Source organism: Lactuca sativa, chromosome 9 (genome assembly GCF_002870075.4).
Source record: "Lactuca sativa cultivar Salinas chromosome 9, Lsat_Salinas_v11, whole genome shotgun sequence".
NCBI classification, from domain to species: Eukaryota; Viridiplantae; Streptophyta; class Magnoliopsida; order Asterales; family Asteraceae; genus Lactuca; species Lactuca sativa.
This window is the reverse complement of record NC_056631.2, coordinates 29,317,398-29,339,883: the sequence shown is the minus strand read 5'-3', so window position 1 is coordinate 29,339,883 and position 22,486 is coordinate 29,317,398. Positions and strand designations below refer to the sequence as shown.

General features: G+C 34.7%; 1 protein-coding gene and 1 long non-coding RNA gene across 3 annotated transcripts; one reads left to right on the top strand and one right to left on the bottom strand.

Annotated features, from left to right (window-relative positions):
* Positions 1–15,905: 15,905 nt before the first annotated feature.
* Positions 15,906–18,944, bottom strand: LOC128129311 (uncharacterized). 2 transcript variants are annotated; one of them, XR_008227154.1, is made up of 4 exons: positions 18,806–18,944; positions 18,566–18,714; positions 18,271–18,496; positions 15,906–16,214 (listed from the first exon to the last, which is right to left on the bottom strand). It is a non-coding gene; the product is annotated as an uncharacterized LOC128129311 (long non-coding RNA). The 2 variants fall into 2 exon arrangements; XR_008227153.1 differs by having other exon boundaries at positions 18,785–18,923.
* LOC111907498 (UDP-glycosyltransferase 76H1) lies at positions 18,152–20,018 on the top strand. The gene is made up of 2 exons (XM_023903296.3): positions 18,152–18,723; positions 18,821–20,018. The coding sequence occupies exons 1-2, from the start codon at positions 18,240–18,242 to the stop codon at positions 19,687–19,689; spliced, it is 1,353 nt and encodes a 450-aa protein (XP_023759064.3). The 5' UTR covers positions 18,152–18,239; the 3' UTR covers positions 19,690–20,018.
* Positions 20,019–22,486: the final 2,468 nt, after the last annotated feature.

The window sequence follows — 22,486 nt, the reverse complement described above, 5'->3', positions numbered from 1 at the left end:
GGGCAGCCTCCATCCTCTCTCCTCTTCATCCTCTTGCTTATGGTGTTTGTGAGCCATTAGAGGAGTGACACTTGTGACTCTAAGCCTTCCAAAGTCAATTCAAGGAGGAATTGGGATTGTTATTGCAACATAACAATCAAGGTAACATTATAAACCTATTATAATATCTAATATGATTACTTGTACGCTAGAATTAGGGTTTATAGTCTTGGATTCAAAGCATGTACAATAGAGAAACCTAGATCCAAGCTTAGGGTTTGTATGAGCACATAGGATGTCTTATGACCAAAACCCATCAATAGGGTGATGGGACGGACAGATGTAGTTTTGCAAACTACCGAGAGGATTCAACAAATCATACATCGGCTGCAAACCGCACAGAGTCGTCAGAAGAGCTACGTCGACCGGCGCCGATCTGAGTTAGAGTTTCAGGTCAGTGACATGGTACTTCTGAAGGTCTCACCCTGGAAGGGTGTGATCTTCTTCAGGAAGAGGGGAAAATTGGGTCCCCGATACATCAGGCCGTTCAAGATCATTGCCAGGGTTGGCAAGGTGGCATATAGACTAGAGCTACCAGATGAGCTTAGTCAGATCTACAACACTTTCCACATGTCACAGTTGCGAAAGTGCGTATTGGATGAGGCGGCGGTGGTGTCCTTGGATGACATACAGGTCGACGAGCGCCTGAATTACATGGAGAGGCCGATAGCCATTCTGGAGAGGAATGTGAAGGTTCTACGGAACAAAGAGGTGCCTTTAGTAAAGGTACAATGGGAGAACCGGAGCGGATCTAAGTGGACTTGGGAGCCAGAGGCTGAGATGCGGGAGCATTATCCGGAGTTGTTCACTGTAGCGGACTTGAGGACGAAGTCTAGTTCAAGTGGGGGAGAATTGTAACACCTCGACTCTCAGATATAAACTTTTCAATCTTTTATTTATATTTAAAGGTCTACTCGACGAGTTGGATGCCCTGACTCGTCGAGTAGGAAAAAATTTTGGTCGCGGGTTTTAAGTGATCAACTCGACGAGTTTGAGGACACAACTCAATGAGTTGGAGCTGGCGGATGAAACCCTAATTTCTAGGGGTTTGCACCCTATTTAAAGGGTCATTAGCCCCCTTAGCCTCACCTATAGCCCCCTTTTGAGTCCAAAAACCATAAATCGTCGTTTACACTTCATTTTGTGTGATTTTAAGCTTGGAAAGTGGATTGTAGTGAGAAGAACTTGAAGTCCAAGAGCTTGGAGCAAGGAGAAAGTTGTGGATCCGGATTCTACTCCATCTTAGCATCGTTTTGGAGGTAACAAGTTGTTACCTTGGCTTTTCTTTAGTTAGATCTTCTTTTTCTTGAGTTTAAGGTCACCTTTAGCATGCTTGGGGATCATCTCGGGTATTGGGGCAAGATTTGAAGTTGTAACTTCAGATCTGGATTCCCCTAATTCTCTATTGTCATAAAGGCATCGAATTTGGCAAGCTTTGGCCTTCCTCCATCCCTTAAACCCCTTATCTAGCTTAGTTTTGACAATAAGGGCGTTGCATGCACGTAAAGTTTGCAACTTTGCGTGACAAACGTGCTCTTGGTGGTTAGATCTACCGTTTGGAGCACTGAGATAGTTTAGAATCGTCTGGGAATGGAATGGGTTGCTTGAAATCGACGATTCGGATAATCCAACTCGACGATTCAGGGAGAGTTTCCCCATTCTGAGTTTCTGCATGGACTCGACAAGTCGGTTAGGCGACTCGACGAGTCATATGGAGTTTCCCAACATTTGGACACGCTTGAACTTGGTAAGTTGCATGGAAACTCGACGAGTCGACTAGGGTTTTATGACTCTGTGAGTTCTGGATGAACTCGACGAGTTGTGTCAACATGGACTGTTGACCTTGACTGTGACAGTTGACTTTGACCAAGGATTGACTAAGTTGACTTTTGAGGGGCATTTTGGTAATTTAGGAATTTATAGAATTGGATCATTGGTAGGTGTTGGTGTTGGTATTGGAGTTGCATTTGGAGGAGGTTGATACTATCGTTCCAAGCTACTTGAGAAGTGAGTTGTCCTCACTATACTAACAAGGTCGAAGGTACCAATACTGGCCCTTTTCAGATTTGTATCCGGGTTTATTGCACATTTTGCTTTAGATCAGTATCTTGGTTATAGGATGGTTGCTATGTTAGTGATCGCTTAGATCGGTATCCTGGTTATAGGATGGTTACCATGATTAGTGATCTATTAGATCTACATTCCTATTTGTTTATATGTATGTTCACATGTTTGTTGGTTTGGGGGATTGGGTTGAGGCAGGTCCTACTGTGTGCTGTAGGCTAAGACACCCAAGCCCGGTCTGGGAAAATTAGTCAGGCCAAAGGCCTGGCTAGTGGTCCGGATAGGCTGAAGGCCCCGAGGAGGGCGGTCCAGACGTGTTGAGGGCTCGAAGAGCGGTCCAGGTAGACTGAGGACTGGGAGTCGGTCCAGTCAGCCTAATGGCTCATTATGCATGTTGTATTTGTTATATGATATGATTATGTCTGTATGACGTTGGTATTTTGGGGAAAGTCACTAAGCTTCCAGCTTACAGTTGTAGATTTTGTTTCAGGTACTTTTGATGATCGCGGGAAGGCGAAGGCATGATCGTACAACTCCTCATATCTTATGATTTTATGATTTGATTCTCGAAAACTCTGACATTTTACTATGTTGAAACAAGTTTTGTAATAATCGTTGGCTTTGAAATGTTTTAAAAGTTTAAATTTGGCATGATTTTTATGGATGTTACATGTTCATATAGAGAACGTCGAAACCTGACTTTATATGAAAAGGTTATGATTTTTTTGAAGTTTCAATGCAGTTGGGTTAGCATAGAAACCAAAATTAGAATTGATTGATTGATAGACAAACCAATCTAAACGAGAGTTGAAGATCTCATGATTAGGAGTCTGTCGATATAAAGATAGTCGAGAACGGATGTCATACGAAAGAGTTATGATTTTTATACAGACTTTAACAGTCTAAGTCTGTTAAAATATAATTTTAAACATAATGTGAGAACTTGCCGACGAAGCCTAAATGAAAATTGTAGTATTCGTCGATAGTTACGCGTGGATATAAAAAAAAACTTTGAAAGGATATTATATGAGAAAGATATGGTTTTTAGAAAATAACTAAATCTTGTAGCACGCAACGCTTCTAGAAGGTGGGAGGCAAACCACAAGAATTATAATTTTGAAACTCATCAACTTGACGAACATTTGTAAAAGAACCGTTCGAGAAGCAAAATTTAGCTCCAAAAGAATTATAATTTTGATTGGGAAAACTCGATGGATGAGAAATAGACTCTTCCGAATCATACACTCCTGACATACTCCCAAAAGCACCCGTAAAACCCACCGGTTTAGAAGAAAAATGATGGTCAGAATCCACTTGACCACCATTAGTAATTTCAGCCGGACCCTCAACCGAAGATGTGGCAATAACCACATCCGATGCCGAAATAGCAGCAGACGCACACTACACTTCCGGGAAAACAATAGCAGCTTTAATAGGGGTCGTTGTCATCGGAATAGTAGCATCCCTACTGTTTTGAACAGTAACATGAATTTTCTTCTTTGCATGGTCTACCCTCTTCTTAGCATGAAGAAATTTACCCACGTGCCCTTGCTTCTCACCCAAACATTCTTTGCCATTCCCAATTATTGAAACCCACTTTTTCTTTATTAGCACCATCATCATTCTTCATTTTTTTCCATAGTATCATATATACCAAATGGATAAGAAGATACTTTCTCATTTTCTTGACCAAAATGAACACTTTATTCATTTTCAAATGGGACAAAACCGTCTCTATCATCAAATTCAATTTTAGAATCTCTAGACGAAAAAGACGTCCAACCGGAGGCTTCCTTGATCCGAACATGAAAGAACATATCATCCACCTGCACTTTCACAACCTTTGAAATAATTTCTTGACAAGAAGTCAAAACACTCAAACGGTTCTTTTATACGTCTTCTCTGAGATCATCATCAATATGGGCAATCGAACCCCATTTCTCAACAATCTTATGAAAAGTTCCTTTACCCCGAGTCCGTAAAGATAGACCTTCTACATCAAGCCAAACCAACTGATATATGGGAACAAAATTCCTATCCCATTGGCGTTTATCCAATAACCAACAATCAAGAGACTCATTAGCTAGAAAATTCTTACAAGATTCTTTAGATTTAAACTCCACCATCACCCATAATCCACCAACATCTAAACACTAATTCATCAAACCCTTCATCCAAACACAACATACGGAGGTTGGGAGAGTAAGAAAATCTCTTGCTTTAACAAGACATGCACTCCTCTACAATTTTCTTTTTTCCACCACATAATCACCCGAGGCAAGATGAATGCACTCCTTTACAGTTTGATTGACCATATTCACCGAAGAACCTTTAACTATACTAGCATACGAATTCACATGTATATCTCTTTTCAGCTTTAGACGGGATAGGAGGAAGAGATGATACATGACCATTTTGGAAAAAAAGCCTAAACAATGAAGCATAGATCTTATGATACCCAAACCAAATATCACACAACTGTTTCACCATGACATCATCATCCCTAACACCCGAAAAATGAACAAAACCAAATCTTTTATCTATACGAGAAAGCTTTTTAGAGAAGAAAACATCTACCACTTTACTTAGCTGATCACACATTCTTCACATATCTTACATTAATTTTATGATATTTTCTTTGTTTGATAGAGATTATCTATTATGTAAATATTTTTCTTCTAAAAATAAATATTTTTATAATATTTCAGTCATAACAAATTCTATTATCTTACATTAATCTTATGATATTTGTTGGGTTATGCACAATACCACAATCTAAAAACCATAAAGGTACAAGCAGCTAAAACATACAAAATACAAAATAAAAGCATAAACGCACTAGTTGGATCTATGTTTAGCCTATCTATTGCAATAAAATAAATCAACCATAGAAACGTTGTATCATTTATTTAACAAAGTTTTTTTTTTCTAAAGATAATTTTTTTATAACTTTTAATGTTTATTTTAAAGAGAATATAATACGATGATAATAGATAAATATAATAAGATAATAGTAAGATAATATTTTATCACACAAAAGTATTGCATTATGATTATACTAAGAAAAAAATAGAATGACTAAATCTTTAATAGGATCAAAACATAAAAGCTTTTCGATATGTAAAAAAGTTTTCATATTCTTCTAGTAATTGTTTTAGCGGTAAAATAATCAAAATAGAAAAAGATTATTGATTTTTGGAACTTAATTAACTAAAGAGTAAATTACACGAATGGTCCTTATGGTTTGAGTAATTTGTGTGTTTGGTCCCTAACTTATTTTTTTTTAACTCGGAAAGTCCCTATTATTCGTTTTTGTTACACGCTTGGTCCCTATTGTTTGTTTGTGTTACACGCTTGATCCTTGTCTTATGTAAAAAAGTCCATTATTTAAATAGGGAAAAATGATAGAGTATGAAAGGTAAGGTGAGAGGGTGGGGTTAAGAGTATGTTTATTTAAATAAATTAAAAAATCAAGGAAAAAATCGTCTTTTTAGATAAGACAGGGACCAAGCACGTAACAAAAACAAACAGTAGGGACCTTCCGAATTAAAAAAATAAGTTAAGGACCGAACGCGTAAATTACCCTAAACCATAGGGACCATTCGTGTAATTTACTCTTAACTAAAAAATAATGATTAAATTGTTATGGGTCAAAACACTTTTCAACAAATTTTCCTATTAAATAGATTTAATAATTCGAATTATATTATAAAAAAAATCCAAATATACATCCATTGTCAAGTTTTATGTATAAATTATTAGCTTAGTTGTTTTCTCGATTTTATCATCTTCTTACAATGATATTTTTTGGAAACGTCTTTCTTAATTATAAGAAACCCAACAATCGTGAAGTGAAATAAAAATGGAATGAATAAGGCCACCCGGAGTGGAAGGCTGGAAGACGTGTGGAGGCCGATGTGTCAGCCACCAAGACGCGTGAACACCGCCCTCAACTCCGATGGGTTGAACTTTAAGTCTTCACGGAGACGAGAGGACGGACGATTTGATTGGCTATTTCGACTTTTTGACCGTTAAATGCATTTGATCATTTGTAAAAAAATAATAATTAATTAATTAATTAATTATCATACCTTCTCTATATATATCAACTTTTTTTCCCATTTCAAACACACACACTACGAGTTTTGAACACAAAGATATACACTACCAAAAAATTATTCTTTCCACTATGGATCCAAACCAAAATACCCCACCAACCCCGAACACCCCAAACATTCAAAATGATCCGTTAGCAAATATTGACTACATGCAATTGTTATCACCCTTCGTTCCACAACAACCTCTATTCACTAATCTTTCATATCTCCCACACTACTACCAATAACAATAACCACCACAATTCGTTCAACCCCAATTCCAAGCCTTTCAACAACAACCTTCTCCGCAATTTCAACCCAAATTTCCCAACGTCAACAAACTCCACAACCATCTTAAGTTCCATTATCTCAATCTCAACCCATAAACCTCGACATTGACGACGACGACGAACGGGTTTAATAAACACAACCAAATCGTAGAATACAAAAAAAAAAATCAAAAGATGCAACAAAAAAGAAAAATACTCAATGGACCAATGAGGAGGAGGAAACTTTAGCTAAGGCGTGAATTTTCATTTCACAAGACGGGGATGTCGGCAACGCGCAATCGGGTCAAAGCTTTTGGAATCGTGTTCTAGACCACTTCCACGCCTTATTATGAAGGCAAACGAGCCGGACATACGACTCAGTCAATGCAAAATGGCGTGACCTTCGAGCAGCTTGCACCAAATTTAACGGCTTATTTGACAACCTTAAAAATATGCATCGAAGTGGTATCAACGATTTCAATATTTTATCAATCGCGGTGTACCAATACAAATTACCAACAATAGTAAACCGTTTGCCAACCAAAAGGTGTGGGAAGTTTGTCGCAATGGTCCAAAATAGTTCTTTTATCCGGAAACGGCTCATTCGGGATCAACCACCGGTTCCAACAAAAGGCCGAGAACGTCCGAGTCGGACGTTGGTGTTAATCTCGACCTCAATGATGAGTTCGACGCCACCGAGGGGGAGGGTCCCCCGGACGTCCAACTTCGTCGACCACCGTGAAGGGACAAAGCGAGAAAGGGAGCATCTTCTAGCAGAAAATCAACCAACGAGGACGTACTAGCGGAGAAAATCGACAAAATTTTAATGTTTTTGGGAAAAAAATTGAGTCAGCGGAGGAACAACGTCGGCGGCAATTGACACTCACCGATTTTCAAATTATAAACACGATGCCGCAACAAAATCTCGACCCAGAAAATTTAAGGGCGTTTATGAAAATCCAACGAGAAGTCCTCGACAACTGTCGCAACTAAGTTCTATGGTTTTTAGTAATTTAGTTTTATTTTTTTATGTTATTTTTAATGTTTTTTTTAGTATTTTAATTTTAATTTTTTATGTGTTTTTATGTTTTTTAGTAATTTAGGTTTAATTTTCTATGTTTTTTAGTTAATGTAAAATAGTTTATTATGTTTTAAATTATGTTTTTATTTAAATTAATCATAAAAAAAGATAATTGTGGAGTGATGACTATTTCCTAGGTTTAGTGGGTTGGTGGTGGATTGGTGGTGAATATGATGTGGCGTAGAGGTGGCACCACTTTTCCGGTGGGCTGGTGGTGACCACTCTATTTAGCCTAAGACTATCCCAATTGGTGAGCAGCTCACCATGGCTCACCCGAAAAACTTAAAAAATAAATTAAAAAGAAAAGAAAATGGTGTGAGCGGATTGCCCCCACAACCTAGCTCGTCATAGTTCACCATCTTTCTCTCTCATTTTTCTTTTTTATATTTCATTTATTTTATAAAAAAATAGATGTGATATTATTTTTAAAAATAAATAAAATATATTAAAAACATAAAATAAAATTATCTACAAAATGAGTATAATTTTTTAAAAATAAAATAGAAGATTGGGTTGGATTGCTAATGTAGATAAAAGTTTATGGTTACTTAGGTTGTGTATGTGAAAGATAAAGAAAATAGTTTTTTAATAAATATTTGGGTTGGATTGCGTTGCTAATAAATGAGTTGAGCCCAAATGTTCATCTTTAGCGGGTTATGTACTCCGTTCCACTATTTTATGTTTATCCGTTCCACCATTTTACGTTTGATTATTTATACATATGTTTGTATATTAATCTCATTCATATTTATTGTCTACTTTTTATTTTTAAAATTTTTATTATTAAACTTTAATCTTAATATTTTTGTTTTTAATATATTAAATTGATGCAAAATATATGAATGAATTGTATTTTAAATTTCTTTTTATTATTATAAATTTCATCATGTAATATATAACACAAATAAAAATATTTAAGGTCAAAATTAAAGAATAAAAACTTCAAAAATCAAAGGACAATAAATATAACACAAATGAAGTATATAGTTTTGTTTGGTTTTTAATTAGTTCATAAAGTAGTTTATGTGTTTTTAATATTTTGTAAATTAATTTTTTTTATATAATTTTAAGTAGTTTTATTTATTTAAAATTAAAAATTATATAGATTATGAGATATAAATTTACATGTGTTGTGAAATAAAATGGTGGAATAGAGAGAAGAAAGAAAATATGATTTTGCATTAATATGACAAATGAGTTGTAAAGAGCAATAAACATGGACTTCCTCGACTTAATTCAATCGGCAAGAAACTAAGAATAGTCAACTTTATTTGAACCATTTTACTTTTATTATTATTACATGTGATCTTTTAAAAGAAGTTTTTTTTTTTTTTTTTTTTTTCATCCAAAAAAGATAACGATATAAGTTTTTGTATCTGATATGTCAAAGGAAAACTTTATTATATATATTTCTTAAAACTATATTAAAATAATGTGCATATTTCAAACTCAAATTAATTATTTATTTCAAACACATTTTAGTTATATATGTTTATGACATTTAATTGGCTTTTTTAAGGCATTTAATTGAGTATACATGAATATTAAAAACACAAGACGATTATTTGAATTTTGGAAGCATTGATTAAAATATATAAAGATTATGTAGTCGCTAGGAAAGCAAATTTGTTCTTTGACTAAATGGAAACCTAAAAGTGAAAATGTTCAATAAAGAACGAAAGGCACCCCAATTTTAGGGACGTGGGTTTCAATTTAAGTTCAGACCAGTAAGACCAACGAAGGGGAGTTTGCGTATTTTGTAGAATAATTATAAAATGTTATAATCGGATGGATTTTCAAAAAGGGTAGTAACTAGTAACCTATATTCCAAAAGAAAGTAGATGTAAGAAAGATCATAGATAGACAAGATTTAGGTAAAATAATGACATTATATGAATATTTTTATTAAAAGTTAATCAATAATAAGCTATTTATGATTTATTTTTTCAGAAAACAATATAAATTCAACCAATAAAAAAACTTTAAAAGTCTAATAGGGTGTCTAAATGGAAAAATAAGATGTCTTTTTAGGGGTGTTGCTATTAAAACACCCTTTAGACACCCTATGAATATTTTTATTAAAAGTCAACCTATAATAAACTATTTATAATTTCTTTTTCTGGAAAACAATGTAAATCCAACCAATAAAAAAAATCTTAAAAATCAAACAGGGTGTCTATATGGAAAAATATGATGTCTTTTTAGCCAACCCCAAAATAATACAATACACTCGAGGTTAACAAAAAAAATATTCTTCAAAGATACAAAATGTTACCTCATCTAACATAGAAAACAACTTTATAACCTTGTTTTGTAAGGCTAAAGAGTGTCACACTGTCGCCAATAGGTGACATTTAGATTTTAAAATTTTACCTATGATATTTGTAGAATTACGGTGTGGTGTTATGGTATTCACCACCGGTAAAGAAGAGAGAGGGACAAGAGAGAAAGATATATACAATCTTTTGCCTTACTGATGTGTGTATAACTAACTAGTTTTATCCTACTTTTTAAATATGAATTTGACATACAAAAGACAATGTACATGTCAATTGGTGGTATAATTTACCAAGCAGAGTATCGAACACAGGGAACGACAATTAAACTAATTATTAGCATTATCTAAAAAACAAATAGTAAAATAGCATGGGTTTCTCTAGTTTTACAAGACTAGAAAGTTAACTAACACTTAAACTAAGCAACTAACAGCTAAACAAACAAAAATCAACTAAATTCAATAGTGAATGAGTCTTCTGTTTAGGTTTGAATCATTTGATCCTATGGTTGATTTTATGGTAAATGCAATGGATTAATTTTTCATTGGCTACCGATTAAGGTGATTAGGTTCACGTTCGTTATTACTAATCCTTAGAAAACAGATTAATTCAAGCAATGCCCAGTTGTCTAAATTAATACATTTCCTAGTTTATTGGTTCAGGTTAAGTAAGACTTGTAGTGGTTAATCAAATTGGTCGTTCAATTAACCTCGTGTTGATGGTTCGTCACACAAGCTCACACATTAACTTACCTATTTTCTAGTTAACCCTAGTTTCACGTTCGTTATTCCTAGGCATATAACAATGTTTTCACATAAATCATACGAAACTAGCAATTAAGAGATGTTCATGCAACTTAATATACTGGTTAATTAACAGAAAATAGTTGGTGTTAATAGATAAGGTTCTTTAACAAGCTTAACAAAATAATATCACAAAATTAAATTAATCCTAACCATAAAATCAATCCATATTCACAAAGTCATCTACCCTAAACAGAAGATACGAGTTTTAGCTCATAATTACAGAAAAAACAAACTCAAAAACGAAATCAATTGGTTTATACATGGTTCAATCAAAAGATTAAGTAAAGAGTAAACTAGAATTTGCCTTAATCCTCCTCAAAATCGAATGTAGGTTTGATTCTCTGGTTTTCAACACTTCAGCAACACCTTTAATCATCATTTTACCTCCAAGGGTTCCAGTAATGTCTTTGGTCTCGGGCAGGAATGTCTTATTTATAGATTTCTGGAAACAGAGTCGACTCATCGAGTCCAGTGACCGACTCGGCGAGTCCTTCATTAAAAATCCGTGTACGACAAGGACTTCTAAGCTTCGCGAATATTCGTCATGACTCGTCGAGTCAGGCATTGACTCGTCGAGTTCTTCATGTTTTTTACTCTTTTTCTTCTTTATTTACTTCCCGAGCTCCCGATTGTTATTTCCGCTTCCTTTTGCTTCCGGCCACTTCTTCTAGGCTGAAAATACAATTTAGACGTAATTAAGCACCTTTTGTTCATTAATTGCAATAAAATAGTCAAAAAGTATTAATATTCTATACAAAATATATGCCTAAATATACACATATCAAAATACCTCACACTTGACTTTTGCTTGCCCCCAAGGCCCAATATCTAGGGTTTTGAGGGTGGGAGAAAGCCTAACCATACATCCTTTAAATAGTGCCCAAGGCCCAATATCTAGGGTTTTGAGCCCCAGCTGTCACTACGTCATGGCCAATACATGACCACGTCATGGTTACTAGTAAACATGCATTCATTTAACGGACAATGCCACACCGTGGTGATCCTCCACCACCACGTTGTGGCTAACCCAAAGCCTTAAAATTTAGATTTAATAAATTTAACTTTAAAAGAAGCATACCTGAAAAGCAAGTGTTAAACTGTGTAGTATGCTAGACTATCTTTGCGACTCTTACATGTTCATATGTTGAGCGGGTACCGTTATGTATGTTGGGTGGGGACCACTATATATGTCGGACGGGGCCCGTTGTATATGTTGGGGGCCATTTAAACATGTTTGGGGGGGGGGGGGGGTGTTATGTTCCTTGGGTGGGGCTCGTTACATATGATGAGTGTGACCAGTATTGATATGTTTTATCTTGAGAAACTCACTAAGCTTCTTGCTTACTGTTTTAAGTTTAAATGTTATAGGTACTTCATGTAGCAAGGGGAAGATCTGGACTTTATTGTATTGCATCTATTGGAGTTTCCGCACTATCATTTTTTATACTCTAATGTTTTGTTTTGAAAACTATAGTTGATAGTATGATGATATTTTTATGAAATTGTTATAGTTGGTTTGGTTTGTTTAAAAATGAAAATTTTAATCTATATTTTAGGGACGTTACAAGTCAATTACTTTAAATTGTGATGTTATGTTATCTTAATGTATATTAAGGCTAGAGGAAATGGTGCCACTTTTGTCACACCCTTTGTACCGCCACATAGGTGTCACGTAGAATTTGTCACACCTCTCAAAATTTTCCATTTAGAGGTCGTGGTTTGCCACTTTTGCCATGGTTTATATTTTTTACTAAAACTAATTTATATAAAATATAATCAGTATAAACAAATTATTTTTTAAAAAACCAAAATTTCAATAACTTGAAAGGAAAATTACAAGACACTTAAAAATAGGAAACATAGAAATTAAAACTAGGAAACATAAAAACACAATATATAGAATTAAAACTATGAAACATATATGAACCTACATATTATGTTTTCTTGCAATCTCGTTTTTGGCCTTTAACGCCAATTCTCTTTTGCGTACGGTAAGGTGACTAGTATTTTTGTTAAAGTCGCCATGTAACGAGATTTTTTCCTTCTCTTTTACGACACTCAAGTATTGCTTCAAAGTAGTCTTCAAGTTGTCCATTTTGCTAATCATTTGCTCGATGTCACTCGAACTACTAGTGGCCCCTTTACCCTTTCATTTAACTTGGTCTCTTTTCATGAGACGGCTAGCTCTTGGAACCTCTATAGGCTCGTCTTCGTTGAGATCAATCATGACATGCACCTTCAATGACGATTAGTTATGAGTGGTTCATGATGTTTTGGTTATTTTATAAGAACCACCGTGAATGATTTCGAAGTTTAGATATCTTGCCACTTTTTCAACGCCAACATAATGTTCCAATCATGAAGAAATTTGAAAGGTACCCTATTATCATTCTAGTAAGGTGACAGAGCTTTATGAAAAGATTGTTTCATCATTTACACCACTTTGTCATCTTCACGTAATGCTCGAAAATATCGCGTTAAACTCCATGAAAACTTTTTTTTTTTGGTGTTCCTCCACTTCTAGTAAATTTGATCTTTATTTTCTGTAGTCTCCAATATTCATTTCCGAATGAAAACACCTAGTAACTTTCCAGTAAAAAAGTTGAATTTTTTTTGTTTTTTTCGACTTTTGGGTCTTCCGAAACATCTGCTCATGCACGAGTCGAAATCGTTTCTTCCTCCTGTGTCCAGTTCTTGGAAGATGCCTTTCCTTTTTCTTGGGTTCCGGTTGAGGTCAAATCTCGTCCGGATCGAAATCCGTTTTAGGTACAACTTCAAGTTGAGAGTAAGTTTCCAATTGGGTTTGGGATTGGAATTGGAATTGCGAGTCGGGAAGGTGATCAAATGGGTTTAACTTATTTTCTGGTTAGGATTCCACTTGAGATTGGATTTAGGATTGGGTTGAGATTGAGATTGAGATTGAGATTAGACTTGTGGTTGGGTATGGATATGATATGGTAGTATGCACCGGAAAAATGGTAAGTATGACAGGATAAATATGGTGATCACTTTGATTTTAGATGAATGTAGGTGATGAATGTAAGATTAGGTTTATGTTTTGGGGTTTTTTTTTCTTGCTAGTTCTTGGAGATTTTGGGTTAGAAGGGAAAATATTTTTTTCACAAATATGAGTAAAAATGAAATATTATAATGTGGTACAAAATAAGATAAAGAATAGTATTTATATAGATTGAGAGGTGAGTAGAAATTTGATTTTTTAAGGAAAAACCGATAATATTTCAAATAGAAAAAATAGATGAAAATTTTAAATTTTGAAAATTGGCTTTTTCTCTCTCATCAGTAGAGCCCCATCGAGTTTGGCCACCTAACTCCACATGTCGAATTGACGGCACGGTGTGTATTGATGCTAGGGCCGCATCAGAGGATAGAACAGCATGGACGATAACACATGCTGTCATATCCTCTGATATGATCTTGACATCAATACATAGCCTCTATATTTTTGGGGCAATTTTTATATATCTACTTATTTTATTTTAGAAATAATTTTTTTTTGGTATTAAGTCATCGCAGATAGATGAAAAAAAAATAATATATATTTTTTTAATTTTGCCCGGGAGTTCAAATCGGCTTGAATCAGTCATGATCAACGCCAGCTCGGATGTGTCGAGTGCCATCGAACTCCATTCCGTGTAGCCTAAGTTTTCATTATTTAAATTTAACCGTGTAAGAAAAGATTTCAATTCTTAATTCCCAAAGTAGCACCTTTGGACTTGGCCAACTAACAAGTTAGGCACCCATTTCCACTCCATAAAATCTAAAAAGGGGATTTGAGGGTAACTACCACTTTTAGAAATAGGTAGAAGTTAGATGTTTGACCACTCAATCACCATCCACTTTTTAATCAATCTCATCAAGAAGAGTTTTGATTTTTTTCAGGACTAAAATCACACTCAAACACGTTATTATGCACAACCCCAAACAAATATGAGGCCCGCAACCAATACAAAAGAAAGGTCCCATCAAATTACCAAAATTATTGTTTAAATGTAAAAGAATTAGACTTCCATATGGTAATGGATTTTTTTTTAAAAAATATCATCCGTGCTTGAACTCAGTTTTCAAAGCAGGAATAAAGTAATTTAACCAACTTAAGTTACACAATATTATTTTGACACGACACAATTAGTTTAGACTAACCGAAGTGGCGTTACCACACACTACGGCAAGCTAATATGCGGACCACACAGTTAGGGGTGCAAACGAGCCAAGTTACTCGTGAGCTACTCGAGATCGAATCGTTAAAAGCTCGACTCGAGATCGATTTTAAACGAGCCCGAGCCGAGCTTGAGCTTAATATTAGGCTTGATTATTAAACGAGCTCGAGCTCGAGCCTCTGTTACTTGGCTCGATTAAGCTCGCAAGCTTAAACGAGCCTACATATATATAATAAAAAAATTATTTTTATTTTTATATATTAAAATAAATAATAATTTAATAAATACCATTTTAGGAAATTAGAGTATATCGTATACGAGCCGAGCCCAAACCGAACTTGAGCCCATACAATTCTTAACGAGCCGATCTCGAACTTTGTACCATAAGGCTCGAACGAGCCGAGCTCGAGTCTATAAATAGTTAAACGAGTCGAGCCCGAGCCTGGTCAGGCTCGAGCTCGGCTCGGCTCGTTTGCAGCCCTACACACAGTAGCTATGCTGAACATTGTCCTACCTATTTATTTCACCGCAAAATTCAAATCACTGTGGTAGATTTCACGGAACCACGTCTCATTTTTCATACCTTTTATTGCTTCTTATGTTGATATGTTTGTTTTTATTCAAGTTCATGATGATTAGAAAGTGAAAGAAAATAAGAGGTAAATATTTCCAAGGGGAAAAATAAACGAAGTGAGACGAAGAGAGAGTAATATGGCTCCAAGGTGGCTCACAAAAAGTAAGAGGTGTGGTGAAACCACAACTTCAACCTTATAATTAATGTAACTAATTTTTTGTGTTTTTTTAGTTTATCATGAGTGTCAAACTTAAAATAAATTATAAAGTCTATTTTTAAAATGACACTCAAACAAGCATTTTAATGAATTTATTTTATTTTATTAATCAAATACACCGTTTGTTAGTTTATCATCTAAAACATGTTTTAAAACTATATATATATATATATATATATATATATATATATATATATATATATATATATATATATATATATATATATATATAGAGAGAGAGAGAGAGAGAGAGAGAGAGCTAGGTTCAAATGTTTCTAGCAGCTATTGTGTGAATGTATGCACCAATCACAAATTAGTAAATATTAAATAATTAATTAAATCAAATAAGGGCATTTTTAGTTTTTTGTATTTACAATTAATGAGGTCATTTAATTTAATCCTATAATTAAGGAAATAAAATCAGTATTTTAAAAACCTAAAAATAACCCCTGCCATTCATTTGCATCTACAGATCTTCTTCCTCCAACGACTCTCCCCTTCGACTACAGAAACATTCAATCAATGCCTCATCTCCAGCAACGCCTCCCCCTCATGTTTGCGGTGATGACCCACCACCGTCATCAAGCGACCACCCTCCTCTATCGGTCTTCATCTTCTCAGGTAAAAAAGTAGAAATAATTAGCCAATCTCACATCTTAATCTTCAATCAAAAGTTGACATCTTTTGTATTTTTTTTAAACAGTTTTATTTTTTCTTCATGATTTCAAATCACTTAGCTTTTCAATAAATTTGATTGTTTTTGTTGTTTTTTTCTTTATTCCACATCAGGTCATATTTATGTGGTTGTTTCTATGGATTCTTCCTATGCATTTCTATTTCATGGAGTTTCCCTAAGTTTGAGTTTTGATTGGCTCGATTCGTAACTGTCTGCTTTTGTTTTGCTGGGGCTCCTCTGCGATTCTTGTTGTCCGGAATGGTTTTCAGGGTGGTTGACCTTTTTACATGTGGTGTTTTTTTTGTTGTGTTGTTGGTTCTTTGGCTTGTGTGCAATTGTTTGTTGCTGGTTAGTGGTAGTGTGGTGGGGTTTTCCTGGAGTTATAGTATGGTTTTTGTTGTTGGTTCCTTTTACCCTGTATATGTGTATTGAGCTTCTCCTTTGTTGGTGTTTTTTCTTTTACACAGAAGTATGTGATAATGTATAGAATGTGTTCGATAGAATGCATAAGAGAGGTTTCAAGCCAAATTCCCGGTAATTGACTAATTCATTCTCAATATGATACCATTACTATTTGTTTTTTACTTTTTCTCTCTTGCAATGTATAAAAAACCCAACTAGTGTTGTTTTTTAGAAGAAATTAGTCTATTATGATGTGAAAGTTGAGTATGAGGTGTGAATGAATTTGTGTGTATCCTATCATAATTTATTTATATAAATCCATTCTTTCAAAATGTTTGTATTCTTTCAGAATGAATTAATATTTATTGTTAGATTTGATGTTTTTGTTGCATTTGTGATATGAATGGCTTGAATGTATTCTATATATTCTGTCAGAATGTATTATGCCAGAATAAAATCTGTGTCTTTCTATCATAATGTATTCTACGTATTCTGTCATATTCTATTTATTCTACTAGAATATATAAAGTGATAGTTAATTGCAAGTAACATGTTTTTAACCATTATTAGTTTTTATTGTATTTGTGATAGGAATGGCTGGAAGAATGCATTGAAGACCTAATAGGAATAACTTGAAGAATGAATAAAGTTTGATCATACACACAATTTAGGAATGTTGTTATTTTTTAAGAATTTTATTCATTTTGTTGATATTCTTTTAGAATATGTACAATTATATTAAAATGTATAAGGCTTTTAGTTTGTAAGAATATGCAAAATTTGTATTTAAGTTCAGATGTATAAAAATATATTAGAATGTTGTTATTTTTCAACCTCGGATTCAAGAATTTTGTTATTCTTCAATAATATTCTAATAGAATAAAATTCTCGAAAGAACCTCATTCTAACAAAAAAATATTTTGACAGAATAAAATTGATTATGTTTACAAATTACTTTAGAATTAAAATTGAATTAATGAAAAAAAAATCAGATTTTTAAAACTAAGAGAATTTATTATCCCTGAAAATCCAAAAATTTTCTTTTATAAATATAGTTAATTGTCCAAAATACCCAATTGCTAAAATTTACGTGATTATATGATAAATATTATCTCATTGTAGTATCATACACCCTCAAATCATGTCCCTTGATTAATTTCATCCGTTGTTCTAGATCTGTACATTCTGTCACACAATAGTTTGTAAAAACAAAATAATGTATATATATATATATATATATATATATATATATATATATATATATATATATATATATATATATATAATGTAATTTAAAAAATATTAGTCATTGGCTTACTTGTTTACAATAAGTGTTCTTATTTTGAAATCAATTTATACATGCATTGTTAATATATACTATCTAAAGCATGTTTTTTCAACCATTTCTTTTCAGCTTTAACAAGCTGCTAAATATGCTATCAACGACCTAATACCGTGTACCTGATAAAGACATAAATCTCTCTTATTGTTGACTTTTTTTTTCATATAAATATAATTGCAAGGGATTAAAGTTTAAGTAGCTAGTAGGCAATAGGAAGAATGATGGGAGATGAGAGAAAGAGAGGGAAACCTTTGGTACTGGTAGCAAGTCCATTTCAAGGTCACATGACGCCTATGCTTCAGCTCGGCAGTGTCCTTCATTCCAAAGGCTTCTCAATAACCTTAGCCCATACCAAATTAAACTCCCCTGATCCTTCTAACCATCCTGAATTCGTCTTCCTTACTCTTTCTGACAACTTTTCAGCCATTGATGCGTCCGCCAACTACACAAAGTTCCTTGAAGCTCTTAACAATAACTGCAAAATGCAGCTTCAAGATCACTTGACTCGAAAGATTGAAGAAGGAAAAGATGAAATGAATCATACGATCACAGTCATACACGACAATATCATGTATTTTGCTGAAGAAGTTGCTAGCAATTTGAATCTTCGTAGCATTGTTTTGCGCAGTTGTAGTGCATCGTATATGCCGGCTTTCCTTGCTCTTCCTCGGCTACATGCAGAAGGGAAACTTCCTGTTCAAGGTTAGTTAGTACTTTACCTTTTAACTGTAGATATGTCGGTGTATATAAATATAATAGTAACCTTTATGTATCACTTTTTTACCACTCTACAACACAGATTCGATGCTGCAGGAGCTTGTTCCAGAGCTCCATCCCCTCAGGTACAAGGATTTACCTTTTAATGATACACCTACAGAAGTTGCAACAGAAATGCTTGCTCTTGCGGAACGTGTTAGAACCCCTTCAGCTATTATATGGAACACCATGGAGTTTCTTGAGCATTCAGCGCTGACACAACTCAGGCAGCACTACCAGGTTCCAATTTTCGCCATCGGACCTCTGATAAAAATGGCTAGGTGTCCATCTACTAGCTTTCTTGAAGAAGACACTGGTTGCATTTCATGGCTTGATAAGCAAGCTCCAAGATCAGTTATCTATGTAAGTCTGGGGAGTTTAGCCACCATGGATGAAACCGAGCTTACTGAGACAGCCTGGGGGCTGGCCAAAAGCAAACAACCGTTTTTATGGGTGGTCCGACCCGGTTCAGTTAGTGGGTCGGAGTGGATTGAATTTTTGCCAGAAGGTTTTACAGAAGAAGTAAGAGGAAGAGGTCTTGTGTTGAAGTGGGCTCCACAAAAACAGGTGCTGTCACATTCTGCAGTTGGTGGGTTTTGGAGTCACTGTGGTTGGAACTCAACTTTAGAAAGTATTTCCGAAGGGGTTCCAATGATATGTCAACCAGTTATGGGGGACCAATGTGTAAATTCCAGGTACCTGAGTTACGTATGGCGTGTAGGTCTGGAACTGGAAAATCTTGAGATAAAAGTAGTCGAAAGTGCAATCAGAAGACTCTTGGTGGATGAAGAAGGGCAAGAGATGAGGCAAAGAGCAATTAGCATGAAAGAAAAGGCTAAATATTCTCTCTTCAAAGGAGGGTCTTCATTTAATTCCTTAAAAGATTTGGTAGAATTCACCCTCGCAAGATAGATACCAATTGAATTAGACTTAAGAAGCCTCAAAGTGAAAACACATGTATCGCGTATCGGTATATCATCAATGATAATTTCTCAACGAAAAAACATATGAAATTATTCTCATTATTCATTTACTTCTTTGTAATTAAGAATATTCAAATGACCAAATGTTCAGTAAGACTTGGTTTCCTGTTTGTTATGCACGACATGGCATAATAGGCTGTAATGCATTAGACATATATATTGACAAGAGAGAAATGAGACAAAATTAATTATAACTTTTTGTTCCACTGTAAAAAAAAAATGTAACGAGATAAGATAATAGCCTAAAAAGTTTATTAATTGGGTGTCACTGGGTCCACTCCAAAAATGCAACTTTAAGATCATGGAAAAAGCAATGCAACAATTAAGCAACACCAACAGATAAACATATGGTAGTGGTTAATTAACCTTTGCCTACTTACACATGATTAAGTTTAATCATATACTTCGAATAGCATTATGGGATGCATGCTTTTCTATTGACTGCTTTGATTTGCATATGTCAGATGAGTGTGATTACTCCTAATGTCTAGGCACATTGACTGTGTAAGTATTTAAAATGGAATGAGACTATAAAAGCATCTATGGAGGACCACTAATTAACCATTCTAAGAGTACTATACGGAATCTGAACTGCTGGATAGTTAGGTGATTGATATCGACACATTGGTCCAGTGAAGGGAAAGTTCGACACTTGTCAATAAAAGTCGGGGAACCCCAAGTATGACCACACGGATATGCCAACTTCATGACAAGAACTAGGCACCTAAGGAAGAAATAACCAATATAAGAAGGGCCGTAATGAAAATAAGGTTAGGATTAAAGAAAAACGATACGTTCATAAATTATTTATATTATATGAAAATTAATAAAAAAAAAAGTATGATACGTTTAAAAACCAAAAGAATAACAAGAATTAATAGTTATTTAGGAGGTAAGTTCAATGTGGTGGCGACAACAAAACAAGTTAAGCACTTCAGACAAATATCAAAAAAACAAACTTCGGTGAACTCACAAAAAATTCTGAAAAAACGTAAATCAAAAGAATACAATGTTTAACGTGGTTCAGTCAAGATGATCTATATCCAAGGGCGGAAGATATATATATATATATATATATATATATATATATATATATATATATATATATATATATATATATATATATATATATATATATAGAGAGAGAGAGAGAGAGAGAGAGAGAGAGAGAGAGAGATGATTTTATTAATTTTCTGGAATTATTACAAGCACTCAAAAGTGAAATCTAGCAATTTACAATGACGAGGGTATTAGCCTATTTATACTTGAGAGAATAGACTTAAAAGCCTAATGGGTCAAGCCCATTGGCCCACAGACCCATGAATAGTGACAACCAATCTTATTTCGTCATACAACATCTTCTAAAACATTTTTTCATATCATACAACTCATGATCATCATCAATACACATGATGGATCACCTTAACCATAGTGGAGCAACATGATGCACAGGTGGAGCATCATGATCACTAATGGCCTGACATCCATCATGGTGGCACAACATGGTGTATTTCTTGAGCATGATCATCTTCTAAGCATACGTGGATCAATATGGCAAAGGAATCAAGATTGCGCATTATGTAATAAGATGGTCCATGATGGCGCAACATCTCCTCAAGATGGCGCAACATCCTTCCCTTGGCGCAGGTTCATACCCTCGTGGTGCAACACATCTTATAGATGTCGCGCAACATCTCCTTATTGGCTTCCTTATGGCGCAACATCTCTTGTGTGTGGCTCAACATCCAACCCTTTGGCACAACTCCTCTCCCTTTCGCCCAACATCTTCATGGATGGCACAAGATGCCTCTATATGGCGTAACATCCTAAGGAATGGCGCAACATCAATCATCATGGTGCAACATGTTGCTCAATGTTGCTTCAAGTTGCTCCAAGTTGCTCCAAAACCACTCCAAGTTGCTCCAAGCCACTCTAAGTTGCTCCAAACCACCTTTTAGAAAATCCGTTCCTTTGTCTGATGATCCATTCATTTCTTAGACGATCTATTCCTTTGTTACATGCTCTATGAACCCAAGTGCTCCAATGTGATCTAAATGGTCCATGTTGGACAAGACTTCTTACCCTAACAATCTCCCACTTGAAGGCTTGAACAACTTCATCTGCCATTCAAAATTTACCATTCCTCAAATTACTCTATCTCTCTCTCTACCAAGCCATTCTCTTCAAACTTCTGAAAGGTCAGTTAAAGCCATACAAAGCTTCAACTTCTTAGTGGTAACCACCTTGGTAAACATATCACATGGCCTTTGTTTCAAGTATTTTCTTTAAGTTTAGAGTTCCTTTATTGATTAAATCTCGAATGAAATTGTACATCATCTAAATATGTTTTATTCTACTGTGAAACATTGGATTCTTTGCTTAATGAACTGCACTTTGGTTGTCACAATGCAATACATAATCCTCCTGCTGCATTTCAAGTTCTGACAAGAAACTCTTCAACCATATGAGCTATTTGGCAGCTTCTGCAAGTGTCATGTATTCTACTTCTATGGTTGAAAGAGCAACACTCTTTTATAACCTTGACATCCACCTAATTGATGTACCCCCAATTGTGAACACATAACCTATTGTGCTCTTTCCTGAATCTGCACATCCACCTAATTCTGCATCAACGAACCCTTCTAAAACTACTCATTTTCTTCTGAAACATAAGGAACGCTTAGTTGTTCCTTTTAAGTAGCATAACAACCATTTCACTCCTTCCC

Coding starts and splice junctions, on each gene's coding strand:
- LOC111907498 (XM_023903296.3), top strand. CDS start 18,240: ATGATGGGAGATGAGAGAAAGAGAGGGAAACCTTTGGTACTGGTAGCA. Junction 18,724..18,820: donor AGGGAAACTTCCTGTTCAAG/GTTAGTTAGTAC, acceptor TCTACAACACAG/ATTCGATGCTGCAGGAGCTT.